Here is a 17483-nt window from a genome sequence, read left to right as displayed (position 1 = left end):
AAATTCATTTAAAAACATGTTTTTTTATATATAGTACATAAAAAGATAAAAATACGTCTGACATGGTGTAAGTATAGACACCCAAACAGTATACAATATGCAGAATGCTAACTAAAGACAGTAAATATTAAAAAGGGCAAAATGAAGTCCCTGTTTTTTGAGACCTATATTGTAATATTCACACACTTAAATATAACAACTAAATACAGACAAGTTAAACTTTAAATCCTGATATAAATGTTTAAAAAGAATAGTATTAGTTATAACCATAGACTGTATATTAACAGTCTATGGTTATACGTAGTATTGTGGAGCATCACCTTCACATGCTTGTCATAATTATGAATACGAAACAATGCAACAGGAAACCGACTTGGACCTGTAGAGAGCTTATATACTGTCTATGGCAGAGAGGCCACAACAGGGAAACCAGGGATGCTTTAAAGGGTCGGGAGTGTTCAAGATCAGCAGTGTTTAAAAACCGCCACCGCCATTAAAACTACGGAGAGGAAAAACGCAATTAAACTAAACTAAGTTTAAAAACTTTAAGTCGCATTTGTCATATTTCATTTGGTTATGACCGCGTTAATCATGCCCGATAATTTAAAACTTGACCAAGCTATGAACACACGCGCGCTGAACACAACCCTTTCCGTAAACGTCACATTGGCGGGAAGTAGTAGCTAGTTTGTCAAACCGTTTATATAGTTACTGTCTATGGTCAAACCGAACTGTCTCACTTTTATCCAGACGGAAATATAAAACAACCGTTAACGTTTCATGTAAGATGTCTACTTCATCTGTGTCCAAGGTAACTTAGTATTCTGACGTTATGTATGTTTCATTTAACGTTAAGCTTCATAAACCTCATGAAACGAGCTTGGCAGTCGTGACACAACATGGCCAAATCAATGTTTCGTATATTTGTTTATGTTCATAGTTAACTGGCACTGTTTGTAACTTATGGCCGTTGATATTTCAGGGCTGCTTTGTTTTTAAGCCAAGTGCAAAGAAGAAAAAGACACTCAGTTTGGGTGAGTTGTGTTAATGTTTACAGGAGAGTATCCTCACTTGATACGTTACTCTTACCTTGATGCTATTTCTCCACAGCGGATCATTTCATCCATGGCTGTGAAGGTGCTGAGAACAGTGAAAAAAGATTTAAACTTTGTCAGGATCTATGGGACCAAATTAAAACGGACACAGAGGTAACAACATATATTCAACACGTTGCTCATCTCATCCAACAGAACTTACAATAAAAGTTGGTTAAAGGTGGTAGTGTTGAACAATGGAGTTTAATAGATTCCTAAGATATATTTCTCTGGTATGGAGGTGCCATTATTTGGTAATGTTACATTTTTATACAGTATAATCATTGCAATGAACATGTATGACATGTTTTGGAGCTTTGCGAGGCCCATTAGTGGTGTCTCAACAGCTTATATGATACAAAGCCAAAACCGTGTCACAAAAAACAGGACATTCCACAAGCCCATCTGTGATTATTTTTGAACAAACCCTCTAAAGGCGATGGTAAACAATGGCGTTTAAATAATAGCCTCTAACAGGGTCTCATAAGCAATTTATAGATTTGAAATTGGTAAGTAAATAAAGTCTAACAAATGTTTTTTGCTACCTGTAAGGTTTTACAGGATGAGCTCAACAGGAACATATTGGACAGCTTGCTGGACTTCACGAGGAAGTGCACATCCACTCGCCAACACAGTGACTGGGCATCACAGATGAGGGCCAGTGAGATTCCCACAGCGGCTCTTGTGCTTGGTATGTTGTTGACGAGGCAGTAACGCATATGATGTTTACTGATTGATCATTCAAACAACAGCCAATGTAGAACATAATGGAAACTAATTATTTCCGATTGCTTTATTTTTGACCAGTCTTGTGGTATGCCTTGGAGTTTTTTAATTTTATTTTTTTAATCATAATCTAACATAGATAACAGTCATACAATTTTTCTTCTTTTGATATCCTCCATAGGTGTGAATGTCCCGGACCATGACATGACCTTCGAGAGTCTGTCTGACCTGCTCCAGCAGTCTGTTACTCCTCACGTGGCCTCTGTACAGGCCAAAGAGTGCAGAGGTAAGGGACTCAGAGGATCGCACTGCCTTTGATTTTTAAAGAAACATTACTCTTTATGTATCTAAGAATAGTAATGGTTGCAGCTTAATAACTATTTTGTCATGCACACCCGTTACAGTTTGTGCTTTCAAGTTTTTCTGTTTGTTTTATCATTTCAGCATTGAAGCATTTGATGAAGAGGGTCCTGGAGAGGTTGATGGGCACGGCTGTGACTGTGGATGATGAGGAAGAGGAGGAGGCTGAGCAGACCAGTGCTCAGCTCCACAAGAGCGTGCACTGCTCCCTCAGTACACTCTGTGATTGGTACAATACAAAAACAAAGGTGGGACCATAAAGCATTACTACTGTACATGATTTTACATTTGCAGTTCGTTGCATGAAAAAGAGTTTGATCATCTAAAAAGCACTTAAACCAATTTTCCCTCTTTACTTTAGAAATCCAACACTGGTACTCCTGGAAAGAAACGTAGTTCTCCTGTCAGAGACGGTCCGCAGCAGCCTCCCGTTGTAATTATTTTCAAAGATTTAGAGGCTTTCAACCCTAGAGTTCTTCAGGACTTCATACTCATCTGCAGGTAACTAGAAAATCTGACTAAAACAATTTAACTGTTTCCTTGTAATTTTGTTAATGCATCAGTCTCCTCCTGTTTATGTTATTACAATAAAACGATCATCATTTAGATAGCTCCTTTATTAATCCTTTACAGGAAATTACAGTGCCACAGCAGCTTCAAGACAAACATAACATCACACATTTCCTCAAATGTCTTCCATACCTTATAAGAAAAAAAAAAAATTTTTTTTTTTTTTTTTTTTTTTTTTTTTTTTTTTTTTTTTTTTTTTTTTTTTTTTTTTTTTTTTTTTTTTTTTTTTTTTTTTTTTTTTTTTTTTTTTTTTTTTTTTTTTTTTTTTTTTTTTTTTTTTTTGATTTTTTTTTTTTTTTTTTTTTTTTTTTTTTTTTTTTTTTTTTTTTTTTTTTTTTTTTTTTTTTTTTTTTTTTTTTTTTTTTTTTTTTTTTTTTTTTTTTTTGTTTGTGTGTGATTTAAAAAAAAAAAAAAAAAAAAAAAAAAAAAAAAAAAAAATATTTTTTTTTTTTTAAAATAAAAAAAAAAAAGGTGGGGGTATATAATAAAAAAAAAAATAATATAATTAAAAAATTTTTTGTGAAAAAAAGTTTTTTTTTTTTTTTTTTTTGAGTGGGTGTGCATGGTTGGTCATTATTGTTCCCGGTTTGTTAAATGTTCTGACCACGTGCTGGACCGTCTGTAGTTCAGCCCCGACCACCGAGCCGGCCTTCTTGATCAGCTTGTCCAATCTGTTTCTGTCTGCCGTGCGGACGCCTTCTCCCCAACAGGCCACAGCAAAAAACAGAGCACTGGCCACCACTGTATGATAGACACTGCGCAGCAAGGTTTGGAAGATGTTAAATGACCTTAGCCTCCTTAGAAAATAAAGTTGGCTTTGTCCCTTAAGGTACACCGCCTCCATATGGCTCCTCCAGTCCAGCTTACTGTTAAGCTGTAAACAAGTTTGCTTTTGCTGCCACCTTACCGTACACCTAAACCAGTGTTAAACCAGTGTCATACCAAGTGACCCGCTGAGAAAAAGTTAATTCATAACCTTGTTAAGAATATCCGGTCTTCTATTGATACAGTTTGGATTAGGCTTTGTAAATTGAAATGTCAAAACAGTATCTCCATGAACATGTTCTCCATGATCTCCTCAGCCGGTACATTGAACGTCTTCCCCTGATGTTCATCTTCGGTATTGCCACGTCACCCAGCACCATCCAACACATGCTGCCCCACTCTGTGTCCTCCCTGCTGTGTATAGAGCTCTTCCAGTCCCTTTCCTGTACACAGCACCTGGCCACAGTCATAGACAAGGTAGTTTTTCACTCTCGCATACAGTACAGTGCAAAGGAAATACTTTCAGGAAATATTCTGGAAACATGTTATGAGCTTCCTGAACCGAAAGCCTTTCTGTTAATCTCTTGGATCACATTTGCCAAGCTTCCATCCAATGTTGTACTATTAAAGTGTTGAAACCTGTCATATTTGAGGTACTCATGCTGGTTTTACACTGCATTGTAAAACAAAAAAATAAATACTGGGTATTGCACAACGTCTAATCATGGAAGATGCTGAAACAAGTACAACTGTTTCAATTGAGTTTTTCTTACTTCTACATTTTGAAAATGAGCTCACTCCCTTTTATTTTTTTAACTTTAATGAAGCACAAAACCTACATCTTTGCTGCTGTTCTGCATTATTGAGATTTCATTAGATGATTTAAAATGGCCAAATCCAAGCTAATACACCTTTTTTATAGACTATGTTTAGTTGAAATCTGTATTATTGATCATGGAAGCTTTTTTTTTTGCAGTATGTCCTATTAACATGTGACAGATTTGGCTACCCGGGTACATACAGGTGATAGACACAATTACATGATCACCTGTGCCATATAATATAATCCGTAACAATCATTAACTTTGTGAAGCTTGTACTCTTCACTTTGTTGAGGCTGTGTAAAGGAGATATGGGTTCAACACTATTATCAATTTTGAGACTGAAACTTGTTATTTTGATTGTTGAAGTTTACTTTTAGTCCGTACAGATACAAAATGAATATAAGAAAATATAAGAAACAAGTTGCAAATTTTTTCCAACCAAGTTGTTTATTAAGCTATTGTGTCGGCTTAAATGAAATCCATGGAAGGTTATTGTAATATGTGTCTTGTCTGTTTCCAGTTGATCCTGACAAAGCAGTTCCCTTTTAAGCTCAACGGTAAAGTGATGCAGGTGCTGATCAGCATCTTCCTCTACCATGACTTCTCAGTGAGAAAGTTTATCAAGGGCATTCAGGTACAGAGTAGCTTGTAAATATTTTGTCCATTACTTATCAGTACATATCCTCTGTTTGTCTAGTTCAGATACACACACACACACACACACTCACACGGTAAACAAACTTTCTGCTTTGTCTTGGTGCAGCTGGCCCTGCTGGAGCACTTTCACTCTCAGCCTCTCAGTGTGCTGTGCTGTAAGAAGGAGGAGGCCCTGCTTAATGTGATGCAGCTCGATCACCTCGACTTGGACAGGATTAGGAACCTGCTGTCGTTCAAGAGGTTCACACACACATTCACTGACAATTTGGTTTTCACATGTGCAATGACTCTTAGTGGACAGACAACGTGAAACTGTAAATATACCATTCAGTTTAGTTTGGCTTCAAGCAGTGAACACACTTTTTTATGTGGTTTAGTAGCCTGTATGCATTAAATGGTTTTAAAACTGAGCCTTTAAATCAAGTCTAACCTGTGTGTTTTTCCCAGGTATGTAGAGAAGCAGGAACCTCAGGAACAAGTGGATCTGTTGACGGATGACACTCATTTAAAGGTGCATTCTTTGTTTTATCGCTACGAGAGCACATACCTGGACAGCATCTAATGCTTTAGTTTTTTTCTGTTTTATAGGAGGTGTGTCAAAAGCTGATAAAAGACCTTCACAAATATCACAAGAACTATTATCCCATCTTGAGGTGTCTCCACACTCTGACCTCATCCTTACCTCGGTACCCCCTCGGAAAACAGGCAAGAAATAACTGCTTAATAGGTGTAAAACTTTCTCATTAGTGTTGAAGTTTCAGTTTTTTTTTTCTAACTGGCTTGATGTAACACTGAATTATCCGTGTGTTACAGATCAGAGAGCTCCATTTAATATGTCTGGAGAAGAACGTATGGGAGAGTGAGGATTACCAGTCAGCCATGAAGCTTCTGAAGTAAGTCTGGATATTTAACCCGTATATCAACAAGTGGAACCAACAAAAGGATGATAATTAGTCTTCACTAGACTCAAGGCACTTCGATAAAGATTCTCCTAAAGTCCTTCACTTTTAAATGTGTTATAACTCTGTCTCATTTGTAGTAGTCTCGCTTTGCCAGACCCTCCTCCAAAGCGCGCTGGAGGAGGGTCTGGCTACTCCACATAGCATACAGGGATGGGAGGATGGGTGCCGCTGCAAAATAGGCTCGGAAGGAACTTGTTTTGGTGGAACATGTGTATGTTTAAAAGTTGTTTTAGTCGTGCAACAGAAAACTCAGATTGGACAGATAGTCTAGCTAGCTGTCTGGATTTACCTGGCAGAGATCTGAGGAGCAGTTAACCATAGTCCTCATAAATTGACCGGAGTTTAAAATGCCAAAATAAAGGAAGCCCAAGGCAACGGATATCCGGCCTAAATGAGTCAAATGTGGCGGATTTTCCGGCGGCAACGGAGCAATCCCGGAAGTGGAACTTCGTGGATATAGACTACATTTGTCGTATTATGCAGTACTTCTTCCTTTCTAGTCTAGTCTTTATTTACACGTTACTGCTAGATGGCAACATATTCAAGGATTATTGCTCCTCCTGATGGCCAAATAGCCATTAATATACTGTGCAGTAAAATTGTACCATTTGTTGTTTGACACTGGCTTTTAACTGTGAACATACCAGACTTTAGTCCAAAAACACCCCAGTCTGAAGTTAGGCACTCGAGCTGTACCATGCAAATTGTAAATCTCCTGTGCTTTTGCTCCAGGATGCTGGCTAAAGATGAGCTGATCGCTTTGCTACAGAGGTGTACGGAGATTCTGCAGCCTGCCAAGTCAAAGAAGATAAAGAGCGCTCTTGTCCAGTTGGAAGACATGCTCGCCAAATTTAAGCAGCTGGACAGTAAGTAGTAAAAATTAAGTAGAGCGCCCACATGTTGTCATTCGGTTTATAGATTCTTACTTTCCCTGATTTTGCGTTCACCTTGGAAAAGTCTCTGTTCTCAAATAATTATTACTGAAGGTAATGAATATGCAACACTCCTTAAAATGATCTTGTCTTGTTCTTAAACAGCAGTAGCTGCTGAACCTCCCCCCACCGTGGAAGACAGTATCACCTCCCCACTAAAGCATCTTCAAAAGAAAACGGATCTGGCCCAGCTGCAGAAGGTTTTCATGGTTTTATGAAGAATGTTATCGTCGCAGGATTTCTGTGAGGAGATTCTCCACCTTGCTGATGTGTTTGATCCATAAATTGTCTGGTTACGTATTCTAGACGCTGCTGGAGATGAACGAGTCTCGGAGATCCAAGAAACTGAGTCCGTTCGAGGTTCTGCGAAATGAAGCCCTTGAGTTCATTGACAGCTTAGTGAAGTGAGGCATATTATCTTCTTGCTCTGCTCAAAGTGTAACAATTTTTATGCAAGCATTAAATTGCATGAATATGGTAGAAATTCTTCTTTTGGCTAACATCGCTCTCTCCCACCTAGGAGTCACCTGTCTCCCCCAGAGTCTCAGATACTGAATGAAGTTTGCTACTACGCTTCTTCTGCCACTGTGCGACGCCACCTCAACGCAATCCCTCGCACCTCCATTCAGGCTGCACTCAACAGTCCCTTCTATTATCTTCAGGTACGTGTCTTACCAAGTGTCTATCTTAACATGAGGAGTAACTGAAAGCAATGAAAGTACTTCATCAGAGCCTCTTCTTCCAGAATGACCGCCTAAAGACTGAGGATGGCACGGTCTCTAATGCCGCACCTGATATCTGCATCGTGTACAAACTCCATCTGGAGTGCGGCAGGCTGATTAACCTTTACGACTGGCTGGAAGTGAGTTTATACACAGAATAATTTGATTGTCTAATAATGTTAATCAATCATTTGATATTTGTCTAATAATTTAATTCAACTGAATCAACCAACATCTTTAAGGAAAAACAAAAGATGATAATGATGTGTATGCAGCATTCCATTTTAACTTACAATACTGGCACCTTTGCCCTACAAATGATGATTGTTGATTTGATGGTTTGTTTTTCATTCTGCAGAAGGCTTCATTGATCCTGAGGATCACTGTGTCATGTTATTGATCTGAAAATCGGCCCAGAATGGACTGGATACTGACATGAATAAACCTGTTTGTTTGTTTCCAGGCCTATGCCACTGTGGTTTCTGCTGCTGAGGGTAACGATCCAGATTCTGACAATTTCGGGAAAGTGGATGAGGTCAAACAGTATCCTTCTGTAACTTTATCTACGAACGTGTCCCCCGTCCCCCCCATCATGCTATACCAACATTTTATTACTCCCTTAATGTCATAATTGTTTGCTCTAGGGACATGTAACACAAGATAGTTCATACGATATAGTTACATGAGGCGATTTTACTTTTGGCCAGTTTAATACTCAATTGAGACATGTTGTTCCTTAGCTTGTTTTCTAGCGCTCGTTTCATCCGAGCTGTGTCGGAGCTCGAATTTCTGGGCTTCATAAAGTCCACTAAGCAGAAGACTGACCATGTGGCCCGACTCACCTGGGGAGGCTGCTGACCGAACCCAAAAAGAAACCATGCACACGTCTTTAACATACACCCGTGGCTGCAGTCTCCCTTCTTTAAGCTCTTCTCGAACTTGACTTGATATTTTGTACTGTATTTTCCCCTTCTAATAAAACGTATGGCAGTAGTGTCTGATAATCAGGGAGCCGTACACGTTTTATTCTTAGCTGCGCAATGACCAAAACACATTGTACCTTTTTAGGGATAGTAGTATAAACATATCTGCTAGATGTTCAACAAAACAGTACAAGTATCTGAAGTGATAAGATTCTCTAGAAACTTATCTTGGTATAGTTGAGCCAATATGTTCCTATACTGCAGGCACAGCACAAGTATAGTGTGCATAGTATACAGTTCATTGACAACCAGTGTAAGATATAACTACCATAGAAATGAAATGTCTAACATGCATCAAAACAACTTAGAAGATTTTTATTGTTTTTTCCCCAATAAGTACATTGGTTTCAAAGTAATACCGGCAAAACAAAAGTCAAAATAAATAAAACACTGGTAGGGAGAACAAAAAAAAAAAAAAAAAATCAAATTAGCCCATTTTTAAAAAGCAATGAACATGAACTGCAAACATATTCTCTGTTCTGCTGTTTCTTCCACTACCTCTCAGATTGACCAGCAAACCTTAAGTAAAACTCTTGCACTGCTTTATCATATTTACATGTAACAAACAAAACGAGTGACAAAGCCTGGAATGCTGGGAATCAATACAAAAGTGAGATAACTGTAGATACACGTACAGCAGGAGGAACATAGGCCACTGGTAGAGATAGGATCCATTCATTTACATAAGGAAGCACCTAGTTGCTTACAACAGAGAGGTAACAACTGACAACAGCTTTATATAGAAACCTTTGCCCAAAGACAGAAATATGGCACAGTAAGAAAAGTTTCATTTAAACTAGCTAAACTGAATCTCTTAATGAGGTTTTTCTTCTTCTTTCTTGAGATATCACGTGATAGCTTGCAGCCAGAGAAGGCCGTCTTGCAAAGATTTCTGGGCCACACTCAGGAAACATCTGGAGAAGAGGGAGATAAAACAAAAATACAGAAACCAGACTTGTTACTTTAAACTTCAAAAAAGGCAGAGCAAAAACCAAGATCCAATACTTTTGCACAGAGTATTGCCAGTGAGACAGGAATGTGGAGGAAATAACTCACAGCTTGCAGGTTGCTCCCCGAATCGTCGCATTAACTGATCATGTGTGAACTTCACAAAGGTGTCATATTGTTCTGAAATGTTACAGGACAGGAAATGAGAATTACTATTGTACAACTCAACGTGAAACTTTTTGTGCATTAGTCTTTTATATTATCATTTCCCCAGAGACTTGTCTTTTAACTATGGTACAGATCACAAACTTACTAAAAAAATATTTACTGAGGTCAGGAATCAATCTATTCTCATATTCAAGTCTGGCTTTGTGAAGTAAAATTACAGTGGCATTATTTTGAGGATTTGTTTTCCTTTGTTAACTTTACACAGTAGGGCTGTGCAATTACTATTTTGGCTCTTAATGATCACAAAAAGAATAAAAGAATAATTGCAAAAAAAACATTGTTTTGCAATTAAACTTATTTTGTCTTGTGTTCTGAATGGAAGAAAAAAAAAAAGGTAAAACGGGAAAATTATGACAGTTCAAGGTGTTTTCACTGTTGATTTGTTTCACTGTTTTTTAACTTCAATAATTGCAACATCTTTCCTAAAGTTAATGAGAAATGAACAAAATAATAAAAATTGATAATATTTTTTTTACAGCTAGTCAGACAAAACACTTAAAACAGGACTTTGGGTTAGGCAATTATAATTTTATAGATTTAATTTTGAATTTAGTACTGATCATCTTTCACAATCAAAAAACCACAACTATACTGCAAAGATAAGTGCATTAATCAATTGATGGGAAATTGACTAACAGCAATGATGCTTATCAACCAGCAGCAGCAACAAACAGTTACTGGTTCCTACTTACCAATTAGTAATGATTTGAAATGGGATACCTTTAGGTTTTGGACTGTTGGTTGATTTGTGATGTTCTGAGTCATAACAACTTGCTCAATGTGTAGCTATCTACCAACCTGCCAGTTTTGAAGTCATGGTCTCCTCATACTCCTCTCGCACCTTCTCTTCCCTTTCTTTCAGCAGGCGTTCACAGATCATTCCAACTTGTCTGAGGGTGAATAATGGCTGTTCTTTTCTAGTAGGAGAAACGCTTCCAGAGGATGTTCCTGTACAAATCAAACAAAAAACTAAGAATCAAGGCATGTGTGGTATTTCTGGTTGCCTTTTGTACATGTCAGTCATTCCTGAGCAGTCTATCCTGTAGGCAGTGTGTTACTCAACCAACCTGGCATGCTGGAAACATTCATAGTAGACGACTGGGATGGGGACCCTGGAGAATAGCCGCACTCTGACTGATGGTAGCCTCCATCTAGATGCTTCCTCTTTTGAATGCGTTTGTACTCCTGCTTGATGCTGTTGAGGATTTGTTCTAGTGGGACAAAAGAAAGTAAAAAAAGACAGATAGCTAGGGGGCTACAAACAGCTGTCATGTTAGGAGTCCACAACTACACTTTAACGTGAATAAGCATATTTGTCGTCTGGTTTGTTATAATGTGATTTAACGTGTTGCTAATGCATCTCAAGCCCCTGGCTAGCCATCAAGCGGGCCAATCTTGCCAACATTGGTAACGATAATATTACCTGCTCTAAGCCTTGACGACGATTCCCCAAATGGCGAGGGCTCCATGCTAAGGTACTTCCTAGGGGATGAGGACGATGGGGACACGGGGATACATCTTCTTCTTTTAGGGGACGTAGGACTCATCAGCGGATCGAAATCCATGGTCCTCTTCAGGGTGGCTCCACACGCCATGACTTCAGTTTGTTTAAGGGTGAGGGGGTGCAAAATACTGAAACAGGACAATAATGAAGCGATAACATGATTTCAGTTAACTGCTAACCATGGTTATTCTTTGACACGATTGGCTCATTACAGTGCCAATAGTTCTGCTAAAATAAATTTCCTTTGCTGAAGAACACATGCTATACATACTGCGCAGCTGAGGCTTTAAATATTTGCTAACAAGCTAACGCTAGCTGTGCTTGCTAGCCAATAATCAAAAAGAAAACAAAGCTAACGTTAGCTTTGGCTTCCGTTGATAGAACAGTGCGCTCTGGTGTACATTTGAATTAAACTGTCTCTTACCTTTATGGGGGAAAGTTGGTCTGTTCAGCTGCGATCAACAACTCGTGTTGTTCTAAAAGTTGCTTCCCAAAAGTTGAGGTGACGATCCGCCGGCTGTGGGCCAACTGTCTGGGGAGCTAGCTAACGCTAACTTAGCTGCTTGTTTTTGATACGGGGCTGTCGGCTTCTCCGGTTCGTGACGTCACGTGCGAACTGCGCTGCAATGAGTTCTGGGTCATGTAGTAAAACAAAACAAAGTAAAAGATGAGGAATTAAAGGTTTATGTCGTCCTAATTATATCCTACATTTTCCAAAATTCACGTTTTGAATTTAATTTGGTTACATTATAGCCGCATTATACTATTCGATAAACTACAACTACATATATCTGTATGATCAGTATCAGTCCATGGGGAATAATAAAGACAATGGATTGTCTTGGATTAGCCTATGTCTCTTTTATTTCCACAGGAGGGCAGCGTTACACAGTTGACTTCGCTTTATGATGCAGTGGATAAAATCTATATTCTCTACACAAAAGTATGTTTATTTCTTAGTAGCTTTTTAGTTTAGTTTTTGCTTTTTTCTGTTGTGAGGAATATTTTCATCTCTTAAGGCTCAAAAGTCCTCAAGTTAAACAAATAAAAAAATCTTCTCTGAATGAACTGCTTATTATTTACGTCCACATTTAGACAATAGCCTATGACTAGGGATCACAAGTAGTGGGTCACAGGTAATTGCCATTACTTGTACTTATACCTGCACTATATATTTTGCCTACTGTATTACTGTAGCCTACATGTTCACACTGTATAGCATACCCTTTACTGTATAGTCATGAAATTGCCACTATACTTTTGTACAATACTCTGATTTTAGCACTTCTGGTTAGATACTAAACCACACTTCGATGTCTCAGTACTTGTACTCTGTGCAATAACAATAAATGTGGATCTAATCTAATCCAAAATAGAAAACAGTATGGCCCACAGCAATAAACGCACAGTCACACACACACTCATACTATTAGCCACAGGTGCAGATGTGAGGGTTTGCTGATTTTATTGTTTTATAGAGAAAAAAGACACCAGATATGTTGACAAAAGTATGATGAAAATGAACACATTTCATAGATTTATTGAATGCATGTCCTTGCTTATACACACTGTTATGAGACACTGGCACAATGGATGCTTCACATAAATACCAAAGTGTAGCTTCTCACAAAATTCTGTAACTGGTTTATAAGCACATATGTAATAAGCAGCAATATAACATTCCCAAATCACTACAGACTGAAGTTCCAAAAGCTGTTCATATTCAAAGTTGCCTCATCATTTTGCTTTGCAAAGTACAAGTTTTAAAAAAAAGAAATAAAGTAAAATAACATAAAAATGCCAAATCTTACAATATCATGGTCTTACAAAAGCATCAGTAGCTCATTTCAAATCACTAATGGGATGCTGATTTTACTTACAAGCAGTGTGCTGTTGTTGGAAACTGACATTTTACATGACGGTAGACACATTTTCACCTTGCATTACTGCCACAATATTGCTATGATGTGAAAAAGAAAGGAAGTGCCATATTTTCTAACTTAAAGCTGACATCTGTAACTTTATGCCCATTCAAACCACAAAGGTGACAGATCAGAGTGTTGTGCTTGTAACTGTTGTTGCAGAAAAAACTGGTACGACTATATGGTATTTTTTACTGAATGAAATAAGATCAAATTGGCATTGTCAATCAGACTTGTGCAACATAACAAACTATTTCTCTGAAACAAAGTAAAGATATAATGCACAGTAGAGTCTTGTCACACTGCACCTAGTCTATATCGACAACGTTTCATTTACGGGATTGTTTTCCGGTGCCGCCGGAGGTTCAGGCTCCCTCATTTTCTGCCGGATGTCCCTCACCTTCCGCTTTCTTTGTGTTGGCATTCTAAACTCCGGTCGATTCAGGAACCTCCTCCAAGCTAGAACTGAAAATCTAACTATATTTATCTTTTTATGAGTAAAATTCTCATCACACATCCAGAGCTCGCCTCCCTTCATGCACATTCCACCAAAACAAGTTCCTTCCCAAGGCTATTTTGCAGAGACACAACACCGTACCTGCTTATGGCGCTTAGCGCCGATTGTGATTGGTTTAGAGAAATGCCAATAAACCAGAGCATGTTTTTTTCCCATCCCAGAATGCTGTGTGCGGACTCGGCAGACCTTCCTCCGCAGCGCTGTGGAGGAAGGTCTGGAAATGCGAGACTACACTATACCACACAGTTGGGTATAATAATATATAAATATTACAGATTTCAGCTTAAAAGCAACAAAAACTCTTCAGTTCTGTATCTAAGTCATTTTTTGGCACATTTCACAGTAACAGAAACCTGCAGTGCACTAGGAGGGTAGGGGCTATTCTACAATAACTTTACAGTTATACCAGAGCAGGGGAGCTTTTTTTCTTAGACTGGCTCTGCAGTAGAAGTCTCAGTCACTCCAGAAACGGTAACCTGGGCTACTTTTACTCGAGTCTTTACACAACCGGCGCCATCTTTCCCCACCCCACCTGCTGTGCCTCTCACACTCCTGCTGTTCCAGTCACTCTCTGCGCTGTTGTCCAGAGACTGCGTCGTTCCCTGGCACATATGGCAGATGTTGAGGAAGGCCCTGCGCAGGTCTTTGCTCCTCATGGCGTAGATCACAGGGTTCACGGTGGAGTTGAGCAGGGTGAGCATGCTGCAAAAGGCAAACACAGTCTTGATGAAGTCGTTCACCTTCCCAAAGAGGTCGTAAACCATGATAGCTAGAAGTGGGCCCCAGCAGATGATAAGGGCCACCAGGATCAGAACCAGGGTTTTAGCCAGACGGAGGTCCATCCGGGCCTGCTCGGGCCTCACCGTCTGCACTTTGGTCCCCTCTGCGGTGTAGACAATCACACTCCTCTGGGAGCTGCGGCTCAGCATGCGGACAGCATGGTGGTGGGACTTCCAGAGGATGAACATGTAGGCGTAGATGATGAACAGGACCAAGATAGTTGTCATCCCGATCCAGAGCATCAAGTACTTCTGGTCGATTAGAGGGAAAATATCCGAGCAGACAGAGTTGAGACGCTTGCAGTTCCACCCCAGCAGCGGCAGCAGTGAGAAGACGATAGAGATGGCCCACATCACACTGAAGGCAATAACTGCTTTAGTCTTTGTGACGATGCGTTTGTATGACATGGGCCTGTGGATGGAGATGTAGCGGTCAATCGCAGTGAGAAACAGACTGCCAACAGAGGCGGTGAAGGAGGCGATGACCCCGGCCAGCTTGAAAAGGAAAATATTGGGGCTGTCCTTCCTGTGGAGGACGTGGAAATCCAGGAAGCTGTAGACAAAGATTATGCTGCCTATCAGATCAGCCACAGCCAGGCTGCCTATGAAGTGATAGGAAGGCCGAGATCGAAGCGTCTGGGAGTGTAGGATCACACACAGCACCATGAGGTTTTCCAGCACTGTAAATGTCCCCAGGGTGAGTGCCAGGATGGCGACTGCGAGCTGCTGACTGGGTGTCAGAATCATAAAACACTCCATGTTGTCCACAAAGTCCTCCCCACACTGTGCCACCCCTCCGCTGAGAGAGGTGCCATTGCTCAGCAGAAAGTCTGTTACATTTGTGGGGAAAATGGGAGAGAGGCCACTGTAAATGACCTCCTTATTTCCAGGGACGAGTCCGGGAAAAGAGTTACTAATCGAGGCAGAGTGAGGCTTCTCAAAGTGGAATCGGTTCTTGATTAGACTCGAGTCAATGGAGGCGTCGTTGTAGCTGGCGTCGTTTGAGCCAAGATACTGGACACCTGTTGTTAATGTACTCATTGTGGTGCCTGCTATCCTTTGCAAAGTCGACTTCATGGCTGGTTTGTGTCTGTAGAGATGCTCAGTAGAGAGGTATGTGGTCTAAAAGCATTACATCCATGCAGAAGGAAATCTATGAAAAAAAAAAAAAAATCCCCATAAAGATTGTAATAATTAATTAATTAGTAAATTCATCTTATTACATTCAATTCTTAAATTGTTTGAATACACAAAGTAACATTCATAATTAATATAGTGCAAAATGAATTTGTTGCTGGGAGATATTTTTGGGAATCTATGTATCAGCCAGCTGACTCCAGAGCAGATGCATCCCAGACAATAGTGGGAAACTGAACAGTTGATGACAAACCTAGGCAGCCTCAGGGGAAATCATTGCCTTAAGTATGTAGGACAGACAGGCTTTCTTATTAATTAAAGCAGGTCAGCATTAAGCTGTTTTGTTTCTTCAATAATCATTGGATTAATTAGGCATCAAGGGAGAAAAAAGATAGAGTGCACATATCTGTCCAATTACCCATTTACATTTTGATGCCAGTAATGATGATATTAATTACTAACAGTTACGTTTGCATGAAGGTTTTGGAAAAAATACATTGTTTGAAGAGCAGAAACAGTGTTGACTAACAACTATTGCGAATGCAATAGGCCTACATTAAAAGAAAGTCTTTAATGATGTTTCTAAATACAGTTTGGATCCAAGAATATGCTAATGTTTTGAGCAATAACAACAACGTAAGCACGACTAAATAAATTAGAATAACACAGAAATTAAAAACTATCACAATATAAAAATCAATAAAGAAATTAAAAACGTACCTTGATTTTCTCGTCAGAAACATCTTAGCCATGATGCAAAAAAATAAAATAAAATTGTCACTAAACTGGGAGTAAACCAGTCTGTTGTCTTCACTCTCTTCACCAACAGTTGCAGCTACTCTACAAAGAACTGGAAGCCAATGGGAAATTACAGTTGTTGTTTTGACGATTTGGGCTGACTCCCTGGATACTGTCAATGTCAAATACAGTAGCCTAAAGGCGAGCAGGCAGCCGGTGAAGAGAGAGCGAGTAGCGAGTGTTTGTGGGAGCGGGCGCTATTAACACTCCTTTTTGTGCGCGTGCTGGTCACGTGGTCTGATGTGTTTGAGCGCAGTAGGAGTGTAGTGCATCCCTGAGCATCATACACACGCGCGCGCGCACGCGGACACACACACACACACACACACACACACACACACACACACACACACACACACACCTATTTATGCAAGACCAAAGCCGCTGTTGCAGACAAGACATGAAGTCCAGCCTTTAACCCATGTGTTTCAGTGTTCAGTGTCCCAATAATAATAATAATAATAATTGCAATATCTAACATTTTTCTCTCTTCAAATGCTTGCATGCTTGTTTCTCACCTGATTAAATAGAAATGGCAAACCTTGTCAGTGTACAGAATACAAAATTACGAAATTAGGAGTGCTACTACTGTTTTTTACAGTACAATAAAAAAAAAATATGGAAAAACAAAAACCACTTAAGCAAACAAACATCCACAGCCAACAAAACAGGTTCAAACATAACTAAATTAATAAATTCAATATGATGTTGCTCTAGAATAAGTTTGTATTGCACAAGAATACATGTAAAAATTTCACTGGTATTAATTACACTATAGAATAAATGAAATTATTGCACTACTATGAATGTAATCATTGCACAAGATAGCCTACAGTAGATTGCCCTCATCATCATATTGCACATTAGGGCTCATTGGATGCTTCTAGGAGTGATGTGTGCTTGTGGCTCAGGGAAAGAAACTGTTCTTATGTCTGGTGGGTTGTGCTTTGATGGACCTGTAGCGCCTGCCAGAGGGCAACAGGTCATGGAGGTGTCCGGGATGAGAAGATTAAAAGATTTAAACCTAATTTAGAAAAGTATTGAAGTGGTAACCC

The 17483-nt window shown here is 39.3% G+C and overlaps 3 protein-coding genes across 4 annotated transcripts; 1 reads left to right on the top strand and 2 right to left on the bottom strand.

The window, feature by feature from the left end:
* Nucleotides 1-444: 444 nt before the first annotated feature.
* On the top strand, nt 445-9017 carry orc3 (origin recognition complex, subunit 3). 2 transcript variants are annotated; one of them, XM_039786153.1, is made up of 20 exons: nt 448-811; nt 983-1034; nt 1111-1208; nt 1647-1785; nt 2002-2106; nt 2265-2428; nt 2542-2681; nt 3833-3992; nt 4860-4973; nt 5103-5236; nt 5444-5507; nt 5585-5701; nt 5810-5889; nt 6691-6824; nt 6996-7090; nt 7197-7294; nt 7411-7552; nt 7636-7752; nt 8076-8155; nt 8365-9017. In XM_039786153.1, exons 1-20 carry the CDS (start codon nt 788-790, stop codon nt 8468-8470), a joined length of 2163 nt encoding a protein of 720 aa, XP_039642087.1. In that variant the 5' UTR covers nt 448-787; the 3' UTR covers nt 8471-9017. The 2 variants fall into 2 exon arrangements, with proteins under 2 accessions (XP_039642088.1, XP_039642087.1); XM_039786154.1 differs by lacking the exons at nt 8076-8155; nt 8365-9017 and adding an exon at nt 7971-8074 and having other exon boundaries at nt 445-811.
* On the bottom strand, nt 8896-11870 carry LOC120549325 (akirin-2-like). The gene is made up of 6 exons (XM_039786155.1): nt 11700-11870; nt 11195-11403; nt 10839-10982; nt 10570-10719; nt 9652-9723; nt 8896-9509 (listed from the first exon to the last, which is right to left on the bottom strand). The coding sequence occupies exons 2-6, from the start codon at nt 11364-11366 to the stop codon at nt 9499-9501; spliced, it is 549 nt and encodes a 182-aa protein (XP_039642089.1). The 5' UTR covers nt 11367-11403; nt 11700-11870; the 3' UTR covers nt 8896-9498.
* An 853-nt stretch (nt 11871-12723) lies between these two features.
* On the bottom strand, nt 12724-16638 carry LOC120549323 (cannabinoid receptor type 1B-like). The gene is made up of 2 exons (XM_039786151.1): nt 16351-16638; nt 12724-15646 (listed from the first exon to the last, which is right to left on the bottom strand). Exon 2 carries the CDS (start codon nt 15568-15570, stop codon nt 14143-14145), a length of 1428 nt encoding a protein of 475 aa, XP_039642085.1. The 5' UTR covers nt 15571-15646; nt 16351-16638; the 3' UTR covers nt 12724-14142.
* Between the last annotated feature and the right edge of the window lie 845 nt (nt 16639-17483).

This window comes from Perca fluviatilis, chromosome 20, assembly GCF_010015445.1.
Source record: "Perca fluviatilis chromosome 20, GENO_Pfluv_1.0, whole genome shotgun sequence".
NCBI lineage: Eukaryota > Metazoa > Chordata > Actinopteri > Perciformes > Percidae > Perca > Perca fluviatilis.
This window is presented reverse-complemented; position numbering and strand designations above follow the sequence as displayed.

What these genes read in the sequence shown, in the direction of transcription:
- orc3 (XM_039786153.1), top strand. Translation starts at nt 788, where the DNA reads ATGTCTACTTCATCTGTGTCCAAG. An exon ending in AGTTTATCAAGGGCATTCAG is followed by an intron (nt 4,974 to 5,102) that starts GTACAGAGTAGC and finishes GTCTTGGTGCAG; the next exon opens with CTGGCCCTGCTGGAGCACTT. An exon ending in TCAGCCATGAAGCTTCTGAA is followed by an intron (nt 5,890 to 6,690) that starts GTAAGTCTGGAT and finishes CTTTTGCTCCAG; the next exon opens with GATGCTGGCTAAAGATGAGC.
- LOC120549325 (XM_039786155.1), bottom strand. Translation starts at nt 11,366, where the DNA reads ATGGCGTGTGGAGCCACCCTGAAGAGGACCATGGATTTCGATCCGCTG. An exon ending in GTCGTCAAGGCTTAGAGCAG is followed by an intron (nt 10,983 to 11,194) that starts GTAATATTATCG and finishes TTGTCCCACTAG; the next exon opens with AACAAATCCTCAACAGCATC. An exon ending in GAATGTTTCCAGCATGCCAG is followed by an intron (nt 10,720 to 10,838) that starts GTTGGTTGAGTA and finishes TGATTTGTACAG; the next exon opens with GAACATCCTCTGGAAGCGTT.
- LOC120549323 (XM_039786151.1), bottom strand. Translation starts at nt 15,570, where the DNA reads ATGAAGTCGACTTTGCAAAGGATAGCAGGCACCACAATGAGTACATTA.